The 24,304-nt window shown below is 29.4% G+C and overlaps 3 protein-coding genes across 5 annotated transcripts; all 3 read right to left on the minus strand.

Annotated features, from left to right (window-relative positions):
• Window positions 1–3,391: 3,391 nt before the first annotated feature.
• Window positions 3,392–8,628, minus strand: LOC114182607 (mediator of RNA polymerase II transcription subunit 25-like). Its single transcript, XM_028069505.1, has 14 exons — window positions 8,428–8,628; window positions 7,068–7,095; window positions 6,300–6,351; window positions 5,951–6,081; window positions 5,627–5,827; window positions 5,462–5,527; window positions 5,200–5,377; window positions 4,609–5,096; window positions 4,361–4,414; window positions 4,246–4,274; window positions 4,069–4,143; window positions 3,882–3,972; window positions 3,692–3,778; window positions 3,392–3,577 (listed from the first exon to the last, which is right to left on the minus strand). Exons 1-14 carry the CDS (start codon window positions 8,526–8,528, stop codon window positions 3,551–3,553), a joined length of 1,608 nt encoding a protein of 535 aa, XP_027925306.1. The 5' UTR covers window positions 8,529–8,628; the 3' UTR covers window positions 3,392–3,550.
• Window positions 8,629–10,127: 1,499 nt separating this feature from the next.
• On the minus strand, window positions 10,128–16,234 carry LOC114182729 (mediator of RNA polymerase II transcription subunit 25-like). The gene is made up of 14 exons (XM_028069663.1): window positions 16,094–16,234; window positions 15,178–15,205; window positions 14,757–14,808; window positions 14,395–14,519; window positions 13,777–13,977; window positions 13,622–13,687; window positions 13,201–13,369; window positions 12,281–12,498; window positions 11,618–11,671; window positions 11,459–11,487; window positions 11,267–11,341; window positions 11,082–11,172; window positions 10,865–10,951; window positions 10,128–10,356 (listed from the first exon to the last, which is right to left on the minus strand). The coding sequence occupies exons 1-14, from the start codon at window positions 16,192–16,194 to the stop codon at window positions 10,330–10,332; spliced, it is 1,323 nt and encodes a 440-aa protein (XP_027925464.1). The 5' UTR covers window positions 16,195–16,234; the 3' UTR covers window positions 10,128–10,329.
• A 1,890-nt stretch (window positions 16,235–18,124) lies between these two features.
• LOC114181849 (gastric triacylglycerol lipase-like) lies at window positions 18,125–23,883 on the minus strand. Of its 3 annotated transcripts, none has more exons than XM_028068453.1 (9): window positions 23,554–23,883; window positions 22,804–22,977; window positions 21,461–21,869; window positions 21,062–21,342; window positions 20,896–20,964; window positions 20,344–20,400; window positions 19,857–19,909; window positions 19,693–19,768; window positions 18,125–19,445 (listed from the first exon to the last, which is right to left on the minus strand). In XM_028068453.1, the coding sequence occupies exons 1-9, from the start codon at window positions 23,595–23,597 to the stop codon at window positions 18,503–18,505; spliced, it is 2,106 nt and encodes a 701-aa protein (XP_027924254.1). In that variant the 5' UTR covers window positions 23,598–23,883; the 3' UTR covers window positions 18,125–18,502. The 3 variants fall into 3 exon arrangements, with proteins under 3 accessions (XP_027924254.1, XP_027924255.1, XP_027924253.1); XM_028068454.1 differs by having other exon boundaries at window positions 22,804–22,982; window positions 23,554–23,882; XM_028068452.1 differs by lacking the exon at window positions 23,554–23,883 and adding an exon at window positions 23,181–23,276 and having other exon boundaries at window positions 22,804–22,982.
• Window positions 23,884–24,304: the final 421 nt, after the last annotated feature.

Raw genomic sequence — 24,304 nt, forward strand, 5'->3', positions numbered from 1 at the left:
AAATACTTATATATATATATATATATATATATATATATATTCTTTTTTCTGTTTAATACAATAAATTGTACTGTAATTACTTAAAAAATAATTATAAGGAATAAAAGTATAATAAAAAATAATAAGAAATGTGCGATTGAAATTAAAAAAGAAGGAATCATATTTTTCAGAATTGAGATAAATGAAAAAGAATGGACCAAGTATTTAAAAAAAATAAAACGCCTTTAAAGGGTCCAATGTTGTAATTGGCAGGTAATACCTGTACATTGCCACCTTGCTGGTGAATATATTGTTAATAAAAAAGTCAGAGTATTAAATATATAATTAATGACAAATAAATATAAAGAAAATCAATTATTACATTTCTTTTGAAAATATATTTTTTGTTTTTCTAAAAATTTGGAGATTTGATTTAAGTCTCAAAAAAATTGTGCTTCTTTACTCCCTGAAACATCAAAATGTGTTGTTTTAGCACGCATTTGGACGGGGAAAAAAAAGAAAATAAAAGGAGATGTGAAAGAAAATAAATAAAAAAAGAGAGTGAAAATTGTTGTTTAGATAAGTAAAATTATAGTCAAAATGAATGGCCAATTTTTAAATGAAATCGTGTTGATTAAAATATTTAAAATATAAACTACATAATTACTTTTTTCTTTATAAATTTAAATTAATTTTTCTATTATATTTTTTCAACTTAATTAAATTCCTCTACTTTTTGTCTCTTATTCAAATATCCAAGCTTTTATTTCAATTTTATCACAGCTTAATTGAATTCTCGTCTGTTTATACAAATATACGTGAAAGGTTAATTGAATTATTTTTATTCTTTATTTGAATATTCAAAACTCTTTGTATTGATTTTCTTTCGCCAAAATAAACCTAATTCAATAAAAAAAATCTTCAAATATATTTTCGTACACTTTATTTTCTAAATTAGACTTGTTTAGTATCTTAAGTTCAGATTTTGACTCCAATGCCGAATTGTCAGTCATGCACACTGTTTTTTTTTATACCCAAAAACAGGTTAAAATTTAGTTTTCCAGACCAAATTTTGATTTTTTTTCCCAATCTTTTAAAAGCCGAAGAAAAAATTTAAAAATTAATTTTAAATAATTAATTAAAAATGTTGAAATTATTTTTAATTTGACTTTGGAGAAGCATCAAAATAAAAAAAATAATTTAAATGTGAATAACTTTTAGAAAGACTAAAGTATACATGTAAGACCCCTTTTACTACTCCCTTTTCTCTCTTCTACCACACACAATATAATAATTATGTGCAATTTTGTCTTCTAAATAAAATAAAATTGTATCAATAGTTATTATGGTCATATTGCATTTAATATCATAGATAATTATAAATTTTTACAGAATTCAATATTTATTAAATATATCTTGAATGGTGTTTAACCCTGGTTAACAGGATCCTTAAAATAAAGGATATTGCCAACCATCTGGTTAAGGATAATTAACATACACTGAATCTTATAAAAGTACATAAATACGTGTAATATTAAATAAAATCTGACATAATAATAATTAATGTAATTTTATTTTAACTAAAGGACAAAAGTACTCATAAGTGTTCTACATGTATGTTTAATATTTTATTTAATACTCACCAATAAAAATTAAAAAATAATTAAATAATAAAATTAATATATTTTAATATTGTTAAAAATTAAATATAATTAAACATAAGAAAGTTTAAATTGACAGAAGAGTAAAAAAATAAAATAGTATTAAACATCTAAAATTATAAAAAAGAAACAACTAAAATATCAATTTGAGTAAAAACTTTAAAAATTTCAAAGTCCTTTTTTTGTATTAAAAATTTATTTTCTAAGAATTAAAAGAATATTTTTGTCCTTGAAAAAATCTATTATATGCATTTATATTATTTTAATTAATGTACTTAATTATTTCAACTCTCAATACCGATATATATTAATTATTCTTTAACTAGTGTCCACTAGTTAATATTCTCTTAAAATAAAATATACTTTTAACCTGGTTATAATTGCAAATTCAAATTAATGTATATTATATAATAAATGTGTTATTCGGAAAAAAATTAATGCACAACCTTTATAAATTATTATTTTTTAGTCGTTTTAGAAATGTAGTGTTGAAGGAACATTGAACGGACCAACTAATTTAGTTTAAAAATATAAGTGATCAAAGTAAAACAAAATAGGAATATTTTATTGACTAAATCAAAACATTTATAAATAGGAAAATTTATTTCTACAAATTTCAACTTATAAAAATAATTTTTTTTAAATTAGATTATTTTTCCACCTTCTCTTATAAGGTAATAGAGTAATTTGAATTTATTAACATGGTTGGAGTGTTGGTATAATAAAAACTCATGCAAATGAATACAAAGTCGAGACTAATCTTAAATGAGTATTTTCTATTTTCTACTAAATCTTTTTAAATATTATCAAGGAGATTATTTTCTAAAAATTACTTTTTAAAAATGGTCTTGCTGACCGTGACGCGTGAACACTGATCAATAATAATTAATATGCATTTAATTTTACAAAAATACATAATTAAGTGTGATATTAAATTAAATTTGATTTAATAATTATTAATGCAATTTAATTCTATTTAAAGAACAAAAATGTTCATAAATGTTATATATGTGTATTTAATATTTTATTTATTGCTCATCATTAAAAATTAAAAACCAATTAAATAATAAAATAATTATATTTTAATGTTACTAATAAATACATATAATTAAACCTTAGAAAGTTTAAATTAACAGAGAAATCAACAAAAAAAAATAATATTAAACATCTAAAAAATTTACTAAAAGAAAAATTAATGTATTAATTTGATGGCTTTTTTTGTATTTGAAGGTTTTTTTTAACTCAAATTTGTAAAATTGCCCAGTTGAAATTTTTTTGTAAAATAGGAACAAGTCGTCAGAGTGTAGAACGACATTACAGGTGAAGTCGTCCTCCACCTTGTCCATTTTTTTTTTAAGAAGCGAAGTCTTCATTTATCTTTATAAAATCTGTTATATATATTTATACTATTTTAATGAATATACTTAATTATTTTAATTTTTAATATAAAAATGATAGAATCAATATAGATTAATTATTCATGGACAAGTGATATTTCCCTTTTAAAAAATTGTATTTTTGGTCAAACAAAAGTTACGAAAATCAAGACACACATTAATATAATTTTGATGACTTCCGTTAAGCATTAAAAATACCGGTTCTTTAATTTTTTTAATATATTTTAAATTCATATATATTTTGCTTCTACAATTAGTTTTTTGCCATTTTTTATTAAATAATTATATTTTTTCAACGTAAAAAAATGTATTATTTAATAAATCATGTAACTGCATAAATTCTTTACTCCAAACTAATTAAATAGTTTCTATATTTAAAGAGTAGAATACATTGAAGTATTGCTATCATTATTGATGCACAAGGGGTGCACACAATCTCTCCTTTCAATGCTCTTTTAAATCCCTAACACACCTTTAAACTTCAGTTTCAAACTTCTCTTCCTTTTTGCATACTTAGTTCATTTGAACAAACGTAGTATCCTGTCATTTATTGATGAACCAAAATTAAAGTATTCAGAAAAGAACATGTGTGTAGCTAAACGTTCAACAGACAACCTAAGAAGAATAATAATGTGAAATCTTATATACACTCACCGCAGGGAACACTGTTCCTACGTAGAAGTGTCTGTTTTTCGTTGGAGATATGATCAAAGTCTGAGATGGGAGATTAACTTTCGCACACTGCAAAGAGATACCATCATTATATCAATGGGAAAAAACCATGCACAAAATATGGTTCAAAAGTAAATTCAATGCAAACGTTTTCTAAGTATCGATGACTAACCAGGCTTTTCTTCATCAAATGTTCATACAAGTCCAGATTGTTGAAATGCAACATGTAGAAGAAAACATAATCAATGGGTCCACGAAAAATCCTACATTTAAATGTTTTCACAAGATATATAGGTAAGATTCCTCACAGAAAGAAGTGTTCGTTTAAGAACTAGCAATGGAATTGTTAAAAAATTCACGTTATCGTATAGTTCACAGCTCTCTGTGGTAAATAGAAGGCTACTTCTAGCCTACTGGACCACTCATTCGTAAGCCTGCAATGAACAAAAACAATTACATGACAGTGACTTTATACTGATATCATTCATTATACGATTAAGGAAATGTAACAATTAGGTTATGGAAGGTACACTTACGTGGAGGGTGATGTTACTCTTCTGTGAGCCTGTTGATAGCATATATAATTGTTAGAATGTTGATCTTCTGTAGCAAACTAGTTCTAGGTTTTATAGGTAATTGATTCTATCATACCTTTCCTCTCTGAAGGTTTTTGCGACTCCTGTGTGTTTTTGCAATCAAAGTTCCCTGAAACCAAAGATAGAAAGTATGAAATATCTTATAGTATGTTTGCATGATGCAAACATTCCAATATTTATACCAGATATCAGTATAAACCAGGTAGTTTCTTCAACAGTAAATACTGTAGAATCAAATATGGATATAACTGGTGTAAGAAAAAGATTAAAAAGCTACATAGAACACATATAGAACACATTTACCTGCCATGCTTGCACGAGATTCAGAGAGATTGAAGATGGTTGTGGAGGCCAAAAATCAAAGGGATTAAACTGGGGTGTTACGGGTGGTGGAGGAACCCCATTTGGTTCATAAGTAGGTCTACCGTATCGATCAAACCCAGCTGCTAAGTATGGAATACGTGACAAACCATTGCTGCTACTACCAGTGGTAGTAATATTAGCAAGATTAGGAAGCGTTTGTGGTGATAAGTAGGTTAGAATATTGAATGAGTTTTCACTGGAACCAGAGGGTGTGGAGTTGTGCGTTGGTGGAAAACCCATTGGATCAGCCATACCTGAAACTCCTTCAACTAATCCTTCTGAACACCCTTCTCCAGTAATGGAGGTTGCTGCATTGGAAACAGCCATTGCTGGAGTTGCACTGGTTGAGACATTTGAGACAGCGGACACTGGGTTTGTAGTATTTCTCCCTCCACTCATCATCATCTTAGCTATTGTGAATAGGTCTTCTGAAAATACCAAAGGGTGTTTCAAATCATATATAATATATTGTTCTTAGATACTGAATGAGAGAAGGATGAAAATTGATGAACACAGAGAGAGCAAGACCACCTTGATTGTCGCTAGCATAATGTATAGGAACCATAACATCATTTGTGGGTGGATCCATTGTTTCTTTCCCACGAAGGGCAACATGTGCCTCCTTAAAATTCCTGGACAATATAACATTAAACTCACCGATTCTAAAATTAGAAATAGGAGCGGTTTCCAGTGGAGAACCATTGTTCCCCTACAGAAGAAGGAAAACAAAGTTAAGTACATGAAACATGTCTCTTACTTAACAAAATGTTACTTATATATATTAAAGTTTTACCATATTGAATATCACTTCAAAACATGGATGTTGAACTGGGGATATGATTGAAAGAGATGCTGCGAACTGCATGCAGTAACGTGAACATAACTATCAGTATATATAAATCCAAGGCTATGAATTAGGTGAAAAAAAAAATGTAAAAAGAGAGTTTGATGACATTACTGGGCCAAACAATTCTGCAACATCGTAGAAATCAGCATTTACGGTATATATTTGTGTGCCAACAGTTTTTCCATGATTAAGCTCTGGCACAGAGACCAGCATTTTCTGAGGAATGGGATCTCTTGCTGCTACAACAATACAATGTCTTGTCTCATTGTAGTATTCTTCTGTTGTCATGAAATTAGAAGGCCTTGGAAACATCTGTTATTAGGGCATGATTCAAATCACAAACTTTTATTATCATTGCTTGCAAATCCCATATGCAAGAAAGTTACATCAATAGTGGATATTAATAAGGAGTAAAAAATTAACATATATATATACCAGTAGAGCTTCTGCAAGACCTTTCACCATGGTGTGTTGGTTTTCATTGTTTCCATTGAAAAGCAATGATGATAACACACCTAAAAAATTATCCACCTCTTTTGTCCAAGGGATATATTGAATGTCCAACCCTGAATAAGGGACACACAAATTTAGGATTTCTGCTTCAACATGACAGTTTTACAGTGGAATGAAAATGACCCTATATGTGTGTGCTTATTGAAGGAATGGATCATATATTAACATTACATGTCATAAGGTTAAGGGCAAAAATAATTAGTTATTAACTCAACAATGCATATCTTATATATATACATGGAAAATAAAAGGTAAATGAAATAATATATACCTGGATTGTTATTGGCATTATACATTACCAGACCTACCTGTGCATTAGCTCCCTGTAAAAAAAATTGAGTTATGGTAAGCCAAGATGATTTTTCTTGTGGATTTGAAAAGTTAATTAGACTATAACATATTAATGTATGAGTAATTAATATATGATTGTGACGTTTGTTTATTTCAGTAAAGTATTCATTAGCAGCAGTAGGGGTAACAAAACGGGTAGGTAAAACGGACGAGTCTGTCAACTCGTATTAAAAGGAACTTGTTAGGTTGAAGATTTTAACTCGTCAGTTTGTTCTGGTCCGTCTCGTCCGATCCGTCAAATTTAGTTTAACCCAACTAAAATATAAATTGAAAATTTGGATTGAATTATCTATATTTAAAAATCTTTATTTAGAGAATGGATATTCAATCCATAAAATATATAAAATGTAGATTAGATTGAAATCTAAATTCATTCAAATGGATTAAATTTTTAATAAAATAAATTTTAAATGGATCGAATCAAAACAAAAGTGAATCAGATGAAATGAAAATTAGATTTTTTACCTATTCTTAATTTGTATCGCTTCACACACCAAAAACACATCTATGACAGACAGGAAATATTTTTATTCTTGATGAAGTTTTGGCTGAATGATATGTGTAGCATAAATTATGCAAGAAACCTTGAGTTTTAGTTTTGAAATCGATCAATTGTTGTAACTTATTTCTGTGCATAATTTACAAAAGATAAACGCGTAACAGATAAAACTATAATGTTTTAAATTACCTCGTTTCTCGAGTCTTCAAAGAAGGTCCTGCATATATAGGGAAAGAAGTTATATTAATACATATTATGACAGCAAACCAGTTCAAAGAGAGTAACAAGTTTAAATTTAGATAAATAAATTAAATCACCCAAAATTTCATTCATTAAACAAGGTTAGCCAGTTCACTTTTTATGTATAAACTAATAGCGGACTATATAAAATATAACGCAGTAAAAATAAAATAGTTTAATCTTTTATATAATAAAGAAATGAAAGTTTGATATATTTTTTCTTGTATAAATTAGGGGCACTTTAGACAAAGTCGTTTAATTTTTATTTTTTCAATAGACTGTATTAATTAGTATCATATTTATTAGTCATTGGGTTTAATGCATACGTTATAAACGATTTTATTATAATCCTAATCTGTTTAAATTTATGTAGTTTAATTAGTCGGATGATACTTATTTTTTTCTTTGCATGTATCATTTTAGTATCCGTTTTTTATAAAATTGAGTCTTAACTCTTTGAAAAATGTCTTAATTAGGTCCATTTGTAAAAGACGGGTACTAAACTGACATATTTGAAAGAAAGTGGGTATCATCAGACTAATTAAATCAATTTTTATTATAAAATATAGGGTTAAGTATGATTTTATTCCCTATTCACAAAATTTGAATTAATCCCTTCCGCAAACTTTGATACATTTTAATATTTAAACGTTAGTTATAATATATAAAAATGGTGTAAACAACTCAAACGTCATTCTTACGTTTGACATACATTAATTTTTTTTTTTTTAACATAGTTAAGTTAAAAGAATTACATTTATTCATTTTTAAAATTTGGAATTAAAATGTATCAAAATTTTGGGACAATAACGAATTCCAATTACGCGTCTAAATTTAGGAATTAAAAATATATTTAACCTTTAAAATATAATATTTAAAATTTTATTGAAACTCTTTATGCTTATAAGTCATACAAAAAAACTTCCTTCATAAAAGAATTGGTCTTTTGCTAAAAATATTATCAATTTTCAATGTGCTTCTTAAATCCAAGAAAATGTTTGGAATAGTTTATAGATATCTACATTCTTAAAGAAGAAGAAAAAAAGGTAAGAAATAACTCCATGAAGCACACAAAAGTAATTCTTTTTTTATCACTTTAAACATTTCTTCATTTAATTTTATAGTTTTTTTCTCCTATATCCTCTGGTTAAAAAAAAAAATCATACAGCATTTATGAAACAAAATCTATATTAATTGGGCATGTTATGAATGATGGTTAATATCAAACATATATATGATAAAAAAAAATACAACATGCATATACAGAAGATGAAGCAAATTAAATTATGAGAATGAAGAATTTTGAAACCTGACTATCTTTTGAAGACAGTCTGAGAAAATGTTGGGCCAGTAAGGAGCCAAGGCTGAGTTTCCATCAACTACTATGTTTAACCATTTGTTATTTGCCATGGAATCAAGAACTCAAATGCAGAAGTTGAAGAAGATGCAGAAAATGCAGAAGATGGAATGAAGAAGATGGAGCAGTGTTTGATTGTTTATATAACAGTGGTGTTCATTACAAAGCTCAACTTTCATTAATATAGAATTTACGTTTGTTACTTTATTTCAGGCATTCATCTATATACTGACAAACATTTCTTATATAACTACTTCTAAAGAACCTTAAATTATTTATTGCGTTATAAATGCAAACTGCATGTGGTTCTTGGTTAATAAAGTTGAAGTAAAATTCATTAAATGGGAAATAAATAGTATTAATGATGTGATTTTTTTAATACAAAAACTGAAAATAAATAAATAAATAAATAGAGGAATGAATTTCTAGATGATATATATTTTCAGGGAAAGGCAGAGGAATCAGAAATAATCGGTGGAAACTAAATTAATTTAGATTGAATTTAGATACTATTTTAGACTCTAATTAATAATTTAAAATTATAATTTTCTATTAACAATAAAAATTATTTTAGAAATTAATAATATTTAATTTATAAAATCATTTTTAGAAATTTATTATAATAACAATTAATTTTGTATCTAAATTTAGTTTTTTTTTATGATTATCTTGTTGTGATAAACAAAATACATTTTTAGTTTCAAAACACAATTTAAGAAATTAAACTAGTTTTTCAAAACTGTCACTTATAAATAATAAATTTAAGAGAATAAAACTATATTTTTAATTGAAAAATTAAAATTATTTTATAAGTTTAAAGAATGTTAATAAAATTTATTTAAAATTTTCAATTGAAAACATAAAAATACATTTCTTTTAATATATAACGAAAAATAATTTTTATTATTTTCATTGAATTTTGAGTTAGATAACAGGACTTCATAATCACATTTCCTCATATTTCTTAAATAATAATGAGACAAAATAATAACCATATTACATAATTAACACAAAATTAAATACTTAAACTTAATTAAAAAATATTAAATTTTAAATATATAACACAATTTACTAAAAATAATCAGTTGAAACTTAATTAAATTTGTAATAGTAACTTTCTCTTGTTTTCAATATAACAATATTTAAAGATTATAAAGTATGGTTTTCTTTGCAAAAGTATTAAATATTACATCCGTTCTTTTTTTTTATTATTATCTTTTAAATTTATTTTTCTAAAAAATAGATATAATACATTTTTTATTCTAATAAATAATTGTATAATTTCGTATTTTATCTATTTCTCTTTTTATCTAATATAATAAATATATTTTGTGAATTACCATAAGAAATAAGGGTGTAATAAAAAATAAAAATGTAACGTCTTTTTTTCTAAATTAATAAATTAATTTATAAATTAGAGTAATATGTTTTTTTTTTTAAATTAACCATTTAAACTAACTTCTCTCTCAAATATTTTTTTTCTTATCACTTTTGTTATTATATAATACCTTCATATGTTTATTATACAAAAAATTTCACACATAATTATATATATATATATATATATATATATATATATATATATATATATATATATAGTTTTACATAAGTTTCAAAAGAAAATATAATTATAATATTAGTAAAACAAGGTATCAGTTTCTGAACAGAGGAATTTACTTAACAAACTGAAACAATAAAAGATAAAACTCATGTACAGTCCCTTAACTGTTAAAAACTGCTATATCTTTGATAAAAAAAAAGGAGCATCATCTATCTCTCCTTTTAATTCTCTTTTAAATCCACAACAGCTCCTACAAATTGCAGTTCATCTTCTCTTCAAAGTCATTTGCAAACTCAGATCTTCTGAATAAATGTAGTATCCTGCCATTTATTGATTAGTCAAAATTAAAGTATTGAAAACAGAACAAAAGCTCACACCATGTGTACCTAAATGTTCATAAGACAACCTAAATTGAACAAAAATAGTGCAATTTGATTCAAAATTAATGCAATTTGATTCAAAAATAGTACGATTTGATTCAAAAATAGTATAGTTTATTCAAAATCAGTGCAATTATGTTTAAAAACAGTGTAGTTAAGTTCAACAACAGTGCATTTAAGTTAAAAAATAGTTCAGTTAAAAAATAATACAGTTCAGTTCTGACGTAGTGCAGTTCATAAAACATTTCAGTTCATATTATAATACAATGCAGTTCAGTCCAGTTTATTTTTAAGAAAAACAGTTCAGTTCAATTCGTCTGAACTGTTTTTCGGTTCAATACAGTACAGACGAACTGTTTTTTAATTCAGTGCAGTTTTTGATAGTGCAGTGCAATTTGGTATATTTTACCCAACCCTAAGGAGAATAATGATGTCAAATCTCACTCACCGCAGGGAAGATTGTTCCTATGTAGTAGTGTCTGTTGCTGGTTGGGGATATGATCAAAATCTGAGAAGGGAGATTAATTTTCGCACACTGCACACAGATATCTAACATCAGTGGTGAAAAAGCCAAGCAGAAAATGAACTAAATTATAGTTAAAAGGCAATGCAATAGAGAAATAACATGTTTTTGGACAGTGTTGTTATAAGCATAGATGACAGACCAGGTTTTTGTTTGTCAGATGTTCATACAAGTCCAGATTGTTGAAATGCAATATGTCGAAGAAAACATAATCTATGGGTCCAAGATGAATCCTGCATTTAAAATTTATTGGAAGATGTGTAAGATTCCATACAAAAAGGAAGTGATTGTTTCAGAAGTAGCAATAACGTTGTTCCATAAAATTACGTTATCATATAGTCGATACTTTTCTGAGGTAAATAGAAGGATATCTCTAGCCTACTCGACCACTCGTAAGTAAGTCTGCAATGAACAACAAAAGTAGATTACAGTGATCATTTATAGCACTATATTTAATTGGGAAAATGTAACTACAAGGATTTCTAAGAAAACTTAAGATTGGGAATACAACACACTTACGTTGGAAGTGATGTTGCTCTTCTGAGGGCCTGTTTCATGGGTAGAAAGAGGACATAAATTCAGCTATTATAATAGAATTTTGATTGTTAAAAGTTCAGAACATAAAACTAGTTCTAGGCCAAGAAAAATGATTTTAGAGATTAATGGATTCTAACACACCTTTCCTCTCTGAGTGTTTGTGCGATTCCTGTGCATTTGTCCAAACAAAGTTCCCTAGAGAAGCACGAGAAAATGTCAATGTAAAACCAAAGATTAAATTTTAAGCTAGAAAGTATGAAAATATCTTAAAGAGAAACTAGTATAAGAAAAACTTAACGAGTTACATAAAACTATGCTAACAATGCATTAGTATATATATCTTTTCATCACCAAAAAACATAAAGACATGATTTTTCCATTAAATTGTACGTTTTCCTGAAGTAACACCAAACAGGTCTTCCAGTTAAAGAACTAGCAATCCATTTTGGACATAAATGTTTTCAATGATCATGTTAAAAAGTGAACTTTAAATTTATCTTAACTCTTCAAAATCTGCTTGTAAGGTAGGGTTTGTACTATTTTATACATTCTAAATTGACCTTATATTTAGTGGATGTGAGACTTCCAACACCTCTCACTCATGATTCAGATACCATGTTAAGAAATAGACTTTAAGTCTAACTCAACCTTACAAAACCGGCTTGTAAAACGAGGTTTGCACCCACTTGTATACTATAGATCGACCTTATCTTTAATCGGTGTGAGACTTTCAATGAATCATGCAATTACGAAGGCATAGTATGTTAGTTTTCTGCATAAAATGAAGCTAATTAATGAGTTTACCTCCCATGCTTGCACCAGGTTTTGAGAATATGTAGAAGATGGTGGTGGAGGCCAAAAATCATGGGGATTAAATTGAGGTGTTTTGGGTGGAGGTGGAACCCCAGTGCTTGGTCCAAACACAGGTCTACCATATGGATCAAACCCTGCAGCCAGGAATGGAAGATGTGCACGCCTACTGCTGCTAGCTCCCCTTGGATCAACCATGTTAGCAACTTCTTCTGAAAATACCACATTGCAGATAAAAAAACGATGTTATCCATCCAAAGTTTTCATATTTTGTGCACGAATTGGAAAAAATGTCTATAGACGAAAAAATAGCAGTAAGCTACACAGTGGTTGGAAGATTTATTACAATGATTAGTACTAAAATTGAGATAACAGTTTGAAGTTTTGATCAGCTAGAAAAACTGAGATATGTGGACAAGTCTTTTCTTGATAAAATGGAAGCAAGAGCTAAATTTTCCTAACAAGGATAACAAGGATATAACATGCAATGCTTCATTTCACAAGAATGCCATTACTTCAATAACATTAGTTCAAAACATTTTAAAGTTGAAATAGTGATTAGGTGACATGACTTTAATTCAAAATATTTTAAACTCAAGTTGTATCTTTCGTAACATGTTTTCTATCAAAATTAAACTAAAGTCCTGTTATCTTTACACGACTTTAGTTCAACACGACTTCAGTTTAAAATGCACTGAACTAAAGTCGTATCATTTTAATATGACTTTAACTTAAAAATACTCTCCACTAAAATTGTGTCACCCTGGTATAACTTCTTAATAAAGTCTTGTCAACGTGACATGATATACTCAAATCCATAATTTTTTTCAAATTGGTAAATTTTAATAAAAATTGCACCAGAATGGTGCTTTTGCCTCCATTGTCAGTAGAAAAATCTATGGGAAGTCTAATACCGTTTGTCATCATCATTGATTTTACACTCTCTTTTGTGGCTGGAGTCACTCTTCTTTTCCCACGAAGGGCATCACGTGCCTCCTTAAAATTTCTTGCCAATAAAATATTCAACTCGCCAATTCTAATGTTAGAGTTTCGAGTGTTTGCAAGTGGAGAACCATTATTTCCCTACAAAAGAAGGAAAACAAAGTTATGTACTAACCAAAACATATATGAATACCATGTTGTCCTAAACATGCAACACTACTTGTGATGATTCACTGTAACAAACTAAAGTGCAAAAAACCTTGGCTTAGACTAATGAGAGGGATCACTTCCCTTTGCTACCAGTATTAACAATACTCTAGATTGGAACATGCCATTACATATCTTAAACCAGCTTAAGAAATAAGATATTAGTGAAATGATGTTAACTTATACCATATTGAATATGACTCCAAAAATTGGATGTTGCAGTGCAGATATTATTGAAAGGGATACTGCTAGCTGCATGTAGTAACATGAACACAGTTAGTGTACATAATAGAAGGCTACCATTGGGTAAAAGAAGTAAGAACAGAGTTCCAAAATATTACCGGGCCAAACATTTCTGCCACCTCACAAAAATCAACATATAAAGTATTCAAGTGTGTGCCCAAAATTCTTCCTTTATCAATCTCTGGCACAGAGACTAACATTCTCCTAGGAACAGGGTCCCCAGATGCTATAACAATACAATGTCTGCTCCCATTGTAGTATTCTTCTTTTGTCATCACATTAGACGGCTTTGGAAACAACTGCTTATACCATGATTCACATTACACATTGTTATATATATATATATATATATATATATATATATATATATATATATATATATATATATATATATATATATATATGTGTGTGAGATGAGCTTAATCATATAACGATTAACGTCAGTTCTTGTTGAGAATAGTCCAAGTGTGAATCAAAATCCCACATTGGATATAATAAAAAAGTTAAATACTATATAAGAATAAAGACTCATAACACCATTGTCTTAAGATTTTGGGATTAAAATAGTGTCAAATGTCTTGTACATGTGTAATACTAATGTCATATATATGTCGACCAAAATCTCTCAATATGACTATAACATATCATATATGAAAAAAAAAAAACACATAACCCAACAATGTTATCAGAATCAATGGTTTGGAATAGATATATACCAGTAGAGCTTCTGCAAGACCTAGCACCATGGTGTGTTGGTTTTCACTATTTCCATTGAAGACTAATGATGATAACACACCTAAGAAAAAATCCAACTCTCCTGTCCAATGGATATGTTGGACAGCTGTGTAAGGGACACAGAAACAAATTTAGGATTTCTGCTTCAATATAACAGTTTTACTGTATGAACAAAAGAAATTATCCTATATATGATGTGTGTGCTTACTAAGGGAATGTACCAGATAATTAACATTACATAAGACTAAAAGCAAAAATAATTAGTACAAAGTTGTTATTAATTAAACTCAACATGGCGTATCTTATTATATACACTGAAAATAAAAGGTGAATGAAATAATACCTGCACTGGAGTTGGCATTGTACATTACCAGAGCTACCTGTGCATTAGTTCCCTGTAAACATATGAGGCATGGTAAGGAAAAATGATTTGTCTGGTGGTATTGACACCACTCTAAACCCAAAACTTTAAGGCAATGGATCTATGGATTTTTACTCTTATATAGTGCTCTACTTAATTTCTAGCCAATGTGAAACTTAGACTCACACTTGAATTCTTAACATGAACCTCAAACTTTGTTTTCAAATCGATGTAAGGATTCAGTATATTAACATCAAGTAGCTTAAACCTTCTGCTACTAAAAAACTTGCTTCCTCGCTGCATTTCTTGTCATAAATAGCACAAATGTCTCTCTAAGCTATGTGCATGTTTACACAAGAGATCATTCCATAAAAAATTCACATACAGAAGGATTATGAATTACCTCTTCTCCTGAGTCGTCAAAGAAGGACCTGCATAAGAAGTAATTAATTGATGCACAGCAAATTCAGTTCACAGAGTTACAGATTTAAATTTTAAATTGAGTAAATAAATTAAGCCAGCCAGAGTTTCATTCTTAAAACAAGGTTGGCTAGTTCACTTTATATACAAGAAAATGAGGTTCAAGATATAAAATATAAAAGAGAAAATACTAAGATAGAAATGATGCATGGAGACTATGTTTTGATATTTTGTTTATCATATAAAAATACAAAATTATTCATATTGCTTCAGCTTAACTTTAATATATATATCTATTACTATAAAAGCAATTAAATCAAGTAAAAGTCATAAAATATTCTCCTTCGTCTTCTTTTTGGTTACATTTCCCCCATTGATGTTAAAGTCATGGTTTTTACTTGTAAAAATATAATAAAAACGACTAATTTTCACTGGGGTACTTGAATCTAAGAAAAAGTTCTGCACTTTATATATCTACATTCTAGAAAGAAAAAAGGGTAATAAATAGTTTCAAGAAACACACAAAAATGCATACATACAGATGAAGCAAATGATGCATCAAGAATTTAGACACCCAATACTAGAAATTCTCATATTATATTAAATTTTTGTTGCAAATTTATTAAAAAAATTATAAGAAAAGATTTTTTTTTTACTATTTTTTCTAAGATTTTTAGTTGACAAATAATTCCTTCGTGGATAATCATTTCCTACAAAATTATAAAATTTGCAAGTATTTCCTACAAAATTTGTTGCAAAAAATGTTTTATACAAAATATTTTACAAGAAAATTAGTATCAATTTTTCGTAATTTTTTTTATAACAAAATTTGTAAATATTTTTTACAAAAAAATCTATAAAATAAAATTGCTAGAAAATATGATTTTTTTAATAATAACCTGAGAATCTTCTCGAGAAAGTGTGATAAAATGTTGGGCCAGTAAGTACGTAAGGCTGAGTTTCCGTCTACTATTATGTTTAACCATTTATTAATTGCCATTGAACTCTCTGGAACTAAAAACCAGAGAAAATGAAGAAGATGAAGATGAGATTGAGAATGAAGAAGATGGAGCAGTGTTTGGTTGTTTATATAACACTCATGTTCATTACACAGCTCAACTCTCATTAATTATGGAATTAACTTCCGTTACTTCTTTTATTCTTTTTTTCATGCATGGATGACACGTAATGACAAATATTTATCATCGTTCATAATTTAAGACTTAAATCAAATTTAAATATCTCCTAAGTATCAATTAACAATTATTACTACATTAATTATTTCAAATAATTTATATTTTTTTCTAAGTAATTTGTTATTTGATTTTTATTATTAAAAGAAAAATATGGAAGGAATCACATTAATTTCTTTTGAAATAAAATGAAATTTGAATTGAGAACAAACGTTGAACAACCACGTAATAAACTCTTCGAATATTGAGACCAAAAACCTATTAAATCGTATAAAGTATTATTTGAAATGCCGTCATTCTTAATGAGTATTGTTTGGAACATATTACTTCGACCTAAAACAGAAAAAAGTTTATAAAATTATAATAAAGATCACAAATTTTTCAGTAGAATTATTATATTAAAATTAAATGAATCTAAAAGATAATGCATATGTATTTCTTAAAATTCAATAAAGGAAACAAAAACTTATATATAATTAAATAATTAGTTTTCGTTTTGTGTCTCAATAAAATAATTGATACCTTGTTCGTTGCATTATTTTGTTTATTGTAAAATTCCATTGCTATACTTTTATTTTATCTTAAAAAAAGAATAAATTTTAAAGATAAATTTTCATGTACAATACTTCAGATTTTACTACACTTTTATTCTCTACGCATTATTTTGGTTTTTTTGTATTTTGGGGTCGATTGGAAGTCAAAATTGTATAAATGGGTTCTCTTTTTCTTTTCAAAATAGGTTAAGTCGTCAGGGTGGAGGACATTGGGGTGAAGTCGTCATTCACCCCACCGGTTTCTTTATTTATTTTTTAGAAAAAAGCAATGTCTTGTGATATTGGAAAAAGTAAAATCATTCTCATACATGATGACTTCACTTTTTTAATTTTTTTCGTTAATAATGAATTTTAATTATATTTTAGTTTCAGGCAAAACCGTGATGAGAAGGACCAATTTCCTGACAAAACCGTGCGCACCAGGATTGGTTTCTATTTAATGAAACCACCAAAACCGTGTGCGCCAAGACCAGTTTCTATTTAATGAAATCAAAACCGCCAGTTTCCAATTAATGTAAGAATAATTACAAATTCATAAAACATTAATAACTGATAAATTTTATTAAAAAAAAGGACAAATAACGAAAACTGGAAAATTAAAAGAAAAGATAATCAAAACTGAAAAATAAAAAAATAATCAAAATAATCAAAACTGTTAAATTAAAAAAAAAATCTGAAATATTTAAAAAAGAAAATAATGAAAAGTGAAAAATTTGAAAAAAATTAAAAGTAATTAAAACTGGAAAGTTTGAAAAAAAAAAGTGAAAAGTAAAGTCGTCATGTTAGAGGAAAATTTCACTTCTCAATTAAATAAAAGTCGTTCTAAAAAACAACGACATTACTTTAAAAAAGAACAAGCAAAATTAGTCTAGGAGAGGACGACTTCACCCTAAATGTCATCACTCGACCTAATTTAGAAAAAAAAAATTAACGGATCTTATTTTACAATTTTTTAGTCAAAGGGACCCTGAAATAAAAAAAACCCATTATTTATCCCATATTTTTATCAAATTCAAAGATAAAAAAGTGTTTTATCATATTCCGTCCTGTTTCAAAATAATAAATTTGTGTTAAACAATGAGATTCTCATGTTCAAAAGATTGTTTTCTTTAAGAAATAAAACAAACATTTTTGAAGTTATCTAAATTTTAGACATTTAATTAGAAGTTCATGCTCTAGGACAAATTTCATAAGGCGTTCACATATATTTATTGGGGTAAACAGCAAAGCATGATACTAAGAAAGAAAGTATCATCTCATGAAGTATCATTGCAATCAGTGAGCCTGAGGATGAACTACCAACATAGTACAACATTAATCTAGACTCTAATGTCTGTGTTCTGAATTTTGATAATCAGTACAACATTTTACAATGTACAATACAAACATATTTCAAGGTCTATTTTTCCTCCAAACAGAAAACAGAAATTTGAAGGAAATGATGACCCCTAATAAAGAGCAACTCTATATTCAAGCATACATGTGCCAGATACTCCTGCAAGAAATGGCAGAAGTACTTCAGTAAGTATGAAACTCTGTGTAAGATTTTTGTTCAATCAATCTAACCACTGCTTGCAACTTGCCCTTTTCTTCTTGACCTTAAACCCCTTTGATTCACTTGATGTTTTGCATTAGAATCCACAAGCAGCAAGCATGACATAACAAATGATAAGAGTTCTTCATGGTGGGAAAAGGTGAAGTCTAAGTGTGCATATTCAAACTCATTGTATGAAACATCTACACCAGCACCCTTCATCAATTTATAGTGTCTCTTCACCATTGAAGGCCTTATCACTTTGTCCTTCTGTCCAGCAACAAGATTAACAGGAATGTCTATGAGTCCATAGCGTTCACCCAAGTCCAAAGGCACAGGTGAACCATACGCTTCCATGTTGGCAGAAGCTTTACCATAATCAAACATTATGAATTTTCCAGTGCGCTTCATCTGTGAAAGATGGAGAGCAACACGAAAAGATACTCCTGGCATGTCATTCATGTTATAGTGTGGTAATCCTAAAACTCCAATCCAGTTTGAGCTGTCTCCACCAACAACATAACTCATTAATGTTTGAACCAACCCTCCAACTGCAGGTAGGTTATGCAGATCCCGTGCTAACTTGTTGAAAAGCATGCGAAAAAATCTGGTTGGTATATAGAAGGCAGGAACAAGAAGAGACAAAACAGGAGCCAGTAAAACTAGTAGAAGTTCAGCCACAGAAAAAACCATGTTAGAGTCATCATGAAAACCAGCAGGTGATAACAAAACCAATCTTGAAAGTCTATGGGGTTTCCCTTCAATCCTTCGAGTAATAACATACATCAGCACAGCAGCTCCTCCCAAACTATGGCAAATGGCACAAAGCTTGTAAGGTTGATCGTCATCAGTTTCCTCCTCTATATCAGGTTTGGTAAACCTCAATTCAAAAGTCTTTACTTCATGGATTTTTTCTATCATAGCAGGAATATCCTCAGTCCCGTGCTCATTGATGGAATATCGCCAGTATCTGCATTTCATCAATTCAAACACAGATTATTCAAAATGAAGATAGGGAGGGGGAAGAATGGAAGAATGGGAAGGAAATACTTCCTCTTATTTGGGAGTTAACTTTTAAACAATAGCAAACACATGTTTCTCTTCAATAACCTCTTTTTGAATCCATCTATTCACTTTTCATTTTTTGTTTCCCTTTCCAATTCCATTCTCTCTGAAATTTCCAAAAGTATTCAAATAGATTTACTTTATGAACTTACTGACGTGATGATATGTTCTTGTTGACATGTTCCCGTGAAACCAAACCCCGAAAATTCCCCAGAAATACATCATAACCTGCAGATAGAACAAACTATACATGTAATAATTCCAAAAAGACGAATTTTTTGCTCAAGTACAGACATTATTGCCAAATATAGCATACCTTGATCGTATGCTGCAAAAGCTGGAGAGCCAACGATTCCATTAGATACCCAACTGAACCCAAGAAAGAAAAAGGTTAGAGTATCATTGTCATTTTGAGAATAGTCTGGGGTTAAGAAGTAAATTGAAACAAAAAAATTAAATCCAAAGTCATAACTCTTCTGCACCCGTGACTTGGACAAGAACAAAGTTTTGTCAGTTGTCACTAACTCCGTGGGAAGTGGAAACTACAGGTGATTCATATCCTACCAATAGTCATGAACCTACTGACTTAAACAAAAGCTCATATTGTTGTCACAAAAACATTGTCCAAATTCACTACACAAAATTAGCTTACTCTGGCGTCATACTAATGATTGGGCAAAAATTTGTTCTTCAAAACCATATTTCCAAACATATATATACTACTACTCAACTCTTTTAACTGAGGTAAACTAATAACAGAATCAAGTAAGAACTATGAAAATATAGAGATAAAAATGACTCACCCCATTGATGAATCCAAAACCCCATGTTGAAGATAAACAGCTTTTCTTGAATCTCGCCTGGGAAGTAAGAACACACATTAGACACAACACACTGCATGCAAAGAGACCACTTTTTTTCTAGAAATTACAATGACCACCCTAATCATCTCCACATTCCACATAAATGTGTTTTTCAACTTTGTTATCAATTTATGAAAAAGAACTTTATTCATAATGATAACATTACTATACATTTCATGCATTTCCCCCAGCTCTAGACATGAATTGTACAAGGCCTCGTCCCAAAATTGCCATATTTTCCATCAGTAACTGTTCAACAAACTGAAGTAATTCATTCCACACAATGACATAATAGATGAGATGTCAAAACACGCCAACTAGAATCACAACTAGTGTATCCTGTGTACATTTATTACTTCTGAAGTGATTCATCATATATAACAATCTGTTATGCGCTTAATTTCAGAAGATAAAATAAGTACAAAAAATAAAAAAGGGATGTGCAATTAAATTTATGAAGATCCATATACTTTCTCAGAATGAATTTTTTACCTGGGTATTCTTTCCAAAAGAAGAATATATCCATCAGAAGTGATCACACTAATGGCTTCATATGGATACCTGCCATAAGTAGAATGGGAAATCATGAGGCATACAAGCAAAGATTTCAAAATAAAAAAAGAATAAATTATAAAGGCAACTGCATGATAGACATTACCCAAGGTCTGTTATGACATCCTGACATGTCCGAGCATCTGTATTCAGAGGCTGATACTTGACAGTTCTCTCTGTGGGTTTTGGGTCTTTTTCTCCTAATGTATCTGTATATATGGAACCGTCCTCTTCACCATCAGGATCTTCTTTAACAGCACTTTCATGAGATGAAAACAACCTGTGTAATGCCCCAAAAGCTTCTGAAGGGGAAAGAAGAAGATGTGCTGCCTTGTGAACAACATCGAACACAGCTTCTATGGATAACTCTATGCCTAGATGAAGATCCTGATTGACAAAATAAACTTAGCAAAACAAATTTTACATTCCCATGAAATTTATCTGAGAAATACAAAAAAAAAAAAAAAACACAATATAAATTAATATAAAGAAATTGTTGCACAACCTCTACAAGTCCACGTCTCCTATCAGTAGCACGGTGGATAATATGATCCTTGAGACTCAGCACTCTATTATGTGCACGTAAAGGAGGAGGACGCTTGTTTCTGGAGAAAGACATGGCTTTTGACACCCCATAATAAACTAGCCGAAAAAGGTTAAGTGGAATCCACAGCAATAACTTGAAAGGAAACAAAATTGAAAGTTTGATAAATTGGATCCAATCCTTCCGATGCCTGCTGAATTTGGTATTACTAGCTTCTGAGGTTCTAGAACTCTGAGATGCAGGAGTTGGAGGGTATTCAAGTCCATCACTATATATCTCACTATCGTCGTCTTCGGACGAGTATTCAAAGCTTGAATTGTCAGAATCCACAGAAAGATCATAGACAAACTGATTGAAAGAGGATACACCACTAGAAAACAGAAAACAAAAATCAGCGCCAAAAGCAATAATACCAGGAACGAACTAGCCACATTATTAAGCTGTAGAGTAAAGGTATTCATTTCAAAATAAGATAGAATGAATGATATAAACTCTAAATTTTCAAAGAATCAGAAAAACAAAACATTAAAAGAAAAGAATGTAGATTGTAAGGTACAAAAATGTAAAAGAAATAATAAAATACAGTACACATGTACAATATTTTTAATAAATAAGCACAACCCCAAATTTCTGATAGACTCGTATGTCTCACTAACACAATAACTAAAAGAATATCAAGTTTTATCCTTGTGTACTAACTCCTTGGCATAAATTATTTTCTAGTCTACCTAAGCTCATTCTCTGCCAATTCTCTAGCAACATTCAATGTCCTAAATTATTCATATGCTAATCCTTAAGTTTTTATTGTTCCTTCTAGTCTTGAGTTTAAAACTCTGAATCTTTAGTTCAGAAAATATAAAGCCTGAGTCGTTTCTTTCCGAATTTGGTTTTTTTCAATAATATAGTTATTTGCTACTTGCATTGTTTATGAATTCTTTTAGTAGCCAAGTGCTGTAGGCATGACCCAATTGACACCAGAATCATGGGAAGGTAAAGGGTAAATGCAACCTCAGAATGCATAGGTGCACCTTTTCTTAATTACCAGGGTGCATTCAATCACTTGGTAAATAACACAACAAAATCTATAATGGAAAATATAATAATATTGTAAAGAACATTAACAAACAAGTAATAATAATTGAACTAAAGGCTCTTGGCAAATAAATAGTGATTCTATTACTCCAAACCAATACTCAGAGTTCTAACTTAGCAACAGATAGAAGTATATAAAATCAACTAAGTGACAGTAGGAAAATTAAGAAAAAATCCACACAGAAATTACTGATGTTATAATGGCAACTTACTTCTCCATCCACCGTGGAAATCGTGGTCCACGGAAAGTTGGCCTGAGTTCCCAACCATGGATACCTTCAAGTATATTAGCTTTCCCGGGAAGGATTGCCAACAAAAGGGCAGATATTCCATTGATTAGCCTCACAATATTGTTTAAGGACTCATAAGTAAACGCCTTCACGGACCTGCACTAAAAACCAGATAAACATGTTCATCCTTTGCCAAGTGAAAACTGATTAATTCATTGAAATAGTTTTAGAATTCTGAAATCTCTGCCATAAAAAAAGAATCTGTTAAACTGATCAACACCTTAAGGCTGAATAAAAGTAACAATAAAACAGAACAATTTTCTGCAAAACATGTAGATTAACATTAAAACAACATTTACCCCCTTCCCCAGAAGAAAAAAAGTTATAAGAGAAGCCAAAGGACTTAACCCTCTCCAACAAAAAAAAAAAATGATAAACATTGAACAGTAAAAAACGATACCAAACATCCTTGTGTAGGAGGATCAGCAGAATTACAGCCTTAGGGAAAGAAAAATCATGACCAAACGGAAACTATGACAACAAAGAAAACAAACATGTCCTTATCATTGAATCGTTTCCTCCAAAAAAAAAAAGCATCATAATATGATTACATTAAACTCCACACACAGAAAAAATAAAATACAGGCACCCCCCATTTCATTAAAAAACATGGATAATCAACAACCATGATAATATATTCAAACCCAACATAGGTAAGTCAAATGTCCTCACTCTTTAGTTACAGCAAGAACATGATCAACCAGCCGTTGCATCATGGGGTTGTGTTTTTCCTTCCAAAGTTCGGTTATTTGTTGAAACTCTCCAAATCCAAAATACGCGGAAAATCGAGAAATTGGGCGATACCCAGAATCGAATCAAAATGAAAAATAACAAATTGGAAATAGATATTGGGAATGGATGGTCATGGAAGTTTGAAATCAGTGACCGACCGGTAACCCGATGAAAGGTTCTAAAATAAAACACCAAATCAGAGAACCTTTCCCCTACGAGATCGGTGGTTTCTTGCCGGGAGCCACGTGGACACCTTTGATTGGCAAATAGGTTTAGTGTGCTTTTTTGGATATTATTTTTGGTCTGGGGATCATGATTACACGTAAGGTGTGGGTCCCGAGAATTTATGTGGTGCTGCTATATTGCCCTGGTTTTATAGGAGAAGATATGAACCGTTGATCAAGTTTAATCGGTTATGTGTTGGACAGTTACGAGTGAAGTATAATCAATGATGCACCTGTTGCTTTGATTTGAAAGAAGAGACACGCGTTCTTTGCAAACGTTTTAATTTGACGGAAAAAGGTGAATAAATTTTTTACGTTTACTACATTATAATTAATAATTAATAATTAAATACATATAATTCATATATATTTTTCATCTTAAGATAAAATACGCTAGCTAGCATCCTCCAATCATATATTACCGTATTAAATTTTTAACTAACTATTTTATATATCATATCAACATT

This window comes from Vigna unguiculata, chromosome 4, assembly GCF_004118075.2.
Source record: "Vigna unguiculata cultivar IT97K-499-35 chromosome 4, ASM411807v1, whole genome shotgun sequence".
In the NCBI taxonomy this organism is placed as follows: domain Eukaryota; kingdom Viridiplantae; phylum Streptophyta; class Magnoliopsida; order Fabales; family Fabaceae; genus Vigna; species Vigna unguiculata.

Coding starts and splice junctions, on each gene's coding strand:
- LOC114182607 (XM_028069505.1), bottom strand. CDS start 8,528: ATGGCAAATAACAAATGGTTAAACATAGTAGTTGATGGAAACTCAGCC. Junction 3,973..4,068: donor GCTGTGAACTATACGATAAC/GTGAATTTTTTA, acceptor ATTTAAATGTAG/GATTTTTCGTGGACCCATTG. Junction 3,779..3,881: donor ATTTGATGAAGAAAAGCCTG/GTTAGTCATCGA, acceptor ATCTCTTTGCAG/TGTGCGAAAGTTAATCTCCC.
- LOC114182729 (XM_028069663.1), bottom strand. CDS start 16,194: ATGGCAATTAATAAATGGTTAAACATAATAGTAGACGGAAACTCAGCC. Junction 13,978..14,394: donor GTCTTGCAGAAGCTCTACTG/GTATATATCTAT, acceptor TGGTATAAGCAG/TTGTTTCCAAAGCCGTCTAA. Junction 11,342..11,458: donor AGAGCAACATCACTTCCAAC/GTAAGTGTGTTG, acceptor TGTTCATTGCAG/ACTTACTTACGAGTGGTCGA.
- LOC114181849 (XM_028068452.1), bottom strand. CDS start 23,261: ATGTTTATCATTTTTTTTTTTTGTTGGAGAGGGTTAAGTCCTTTGGCT. Junction 21,870..22,803: donor TTTCCACGGTGGATGGAGAA/GTAAGTTGCCAT, acceptor TCTGTTTTCTAG/TGGTGTATCCTCTTTCAATC. Junction 19,910..20,343: donor GTTTTGGATTCATCAATGGG/GTGAGTCATTTT, acceptor TCTTGGGTTCAG/TTGGGTATCTAATGGAATCG.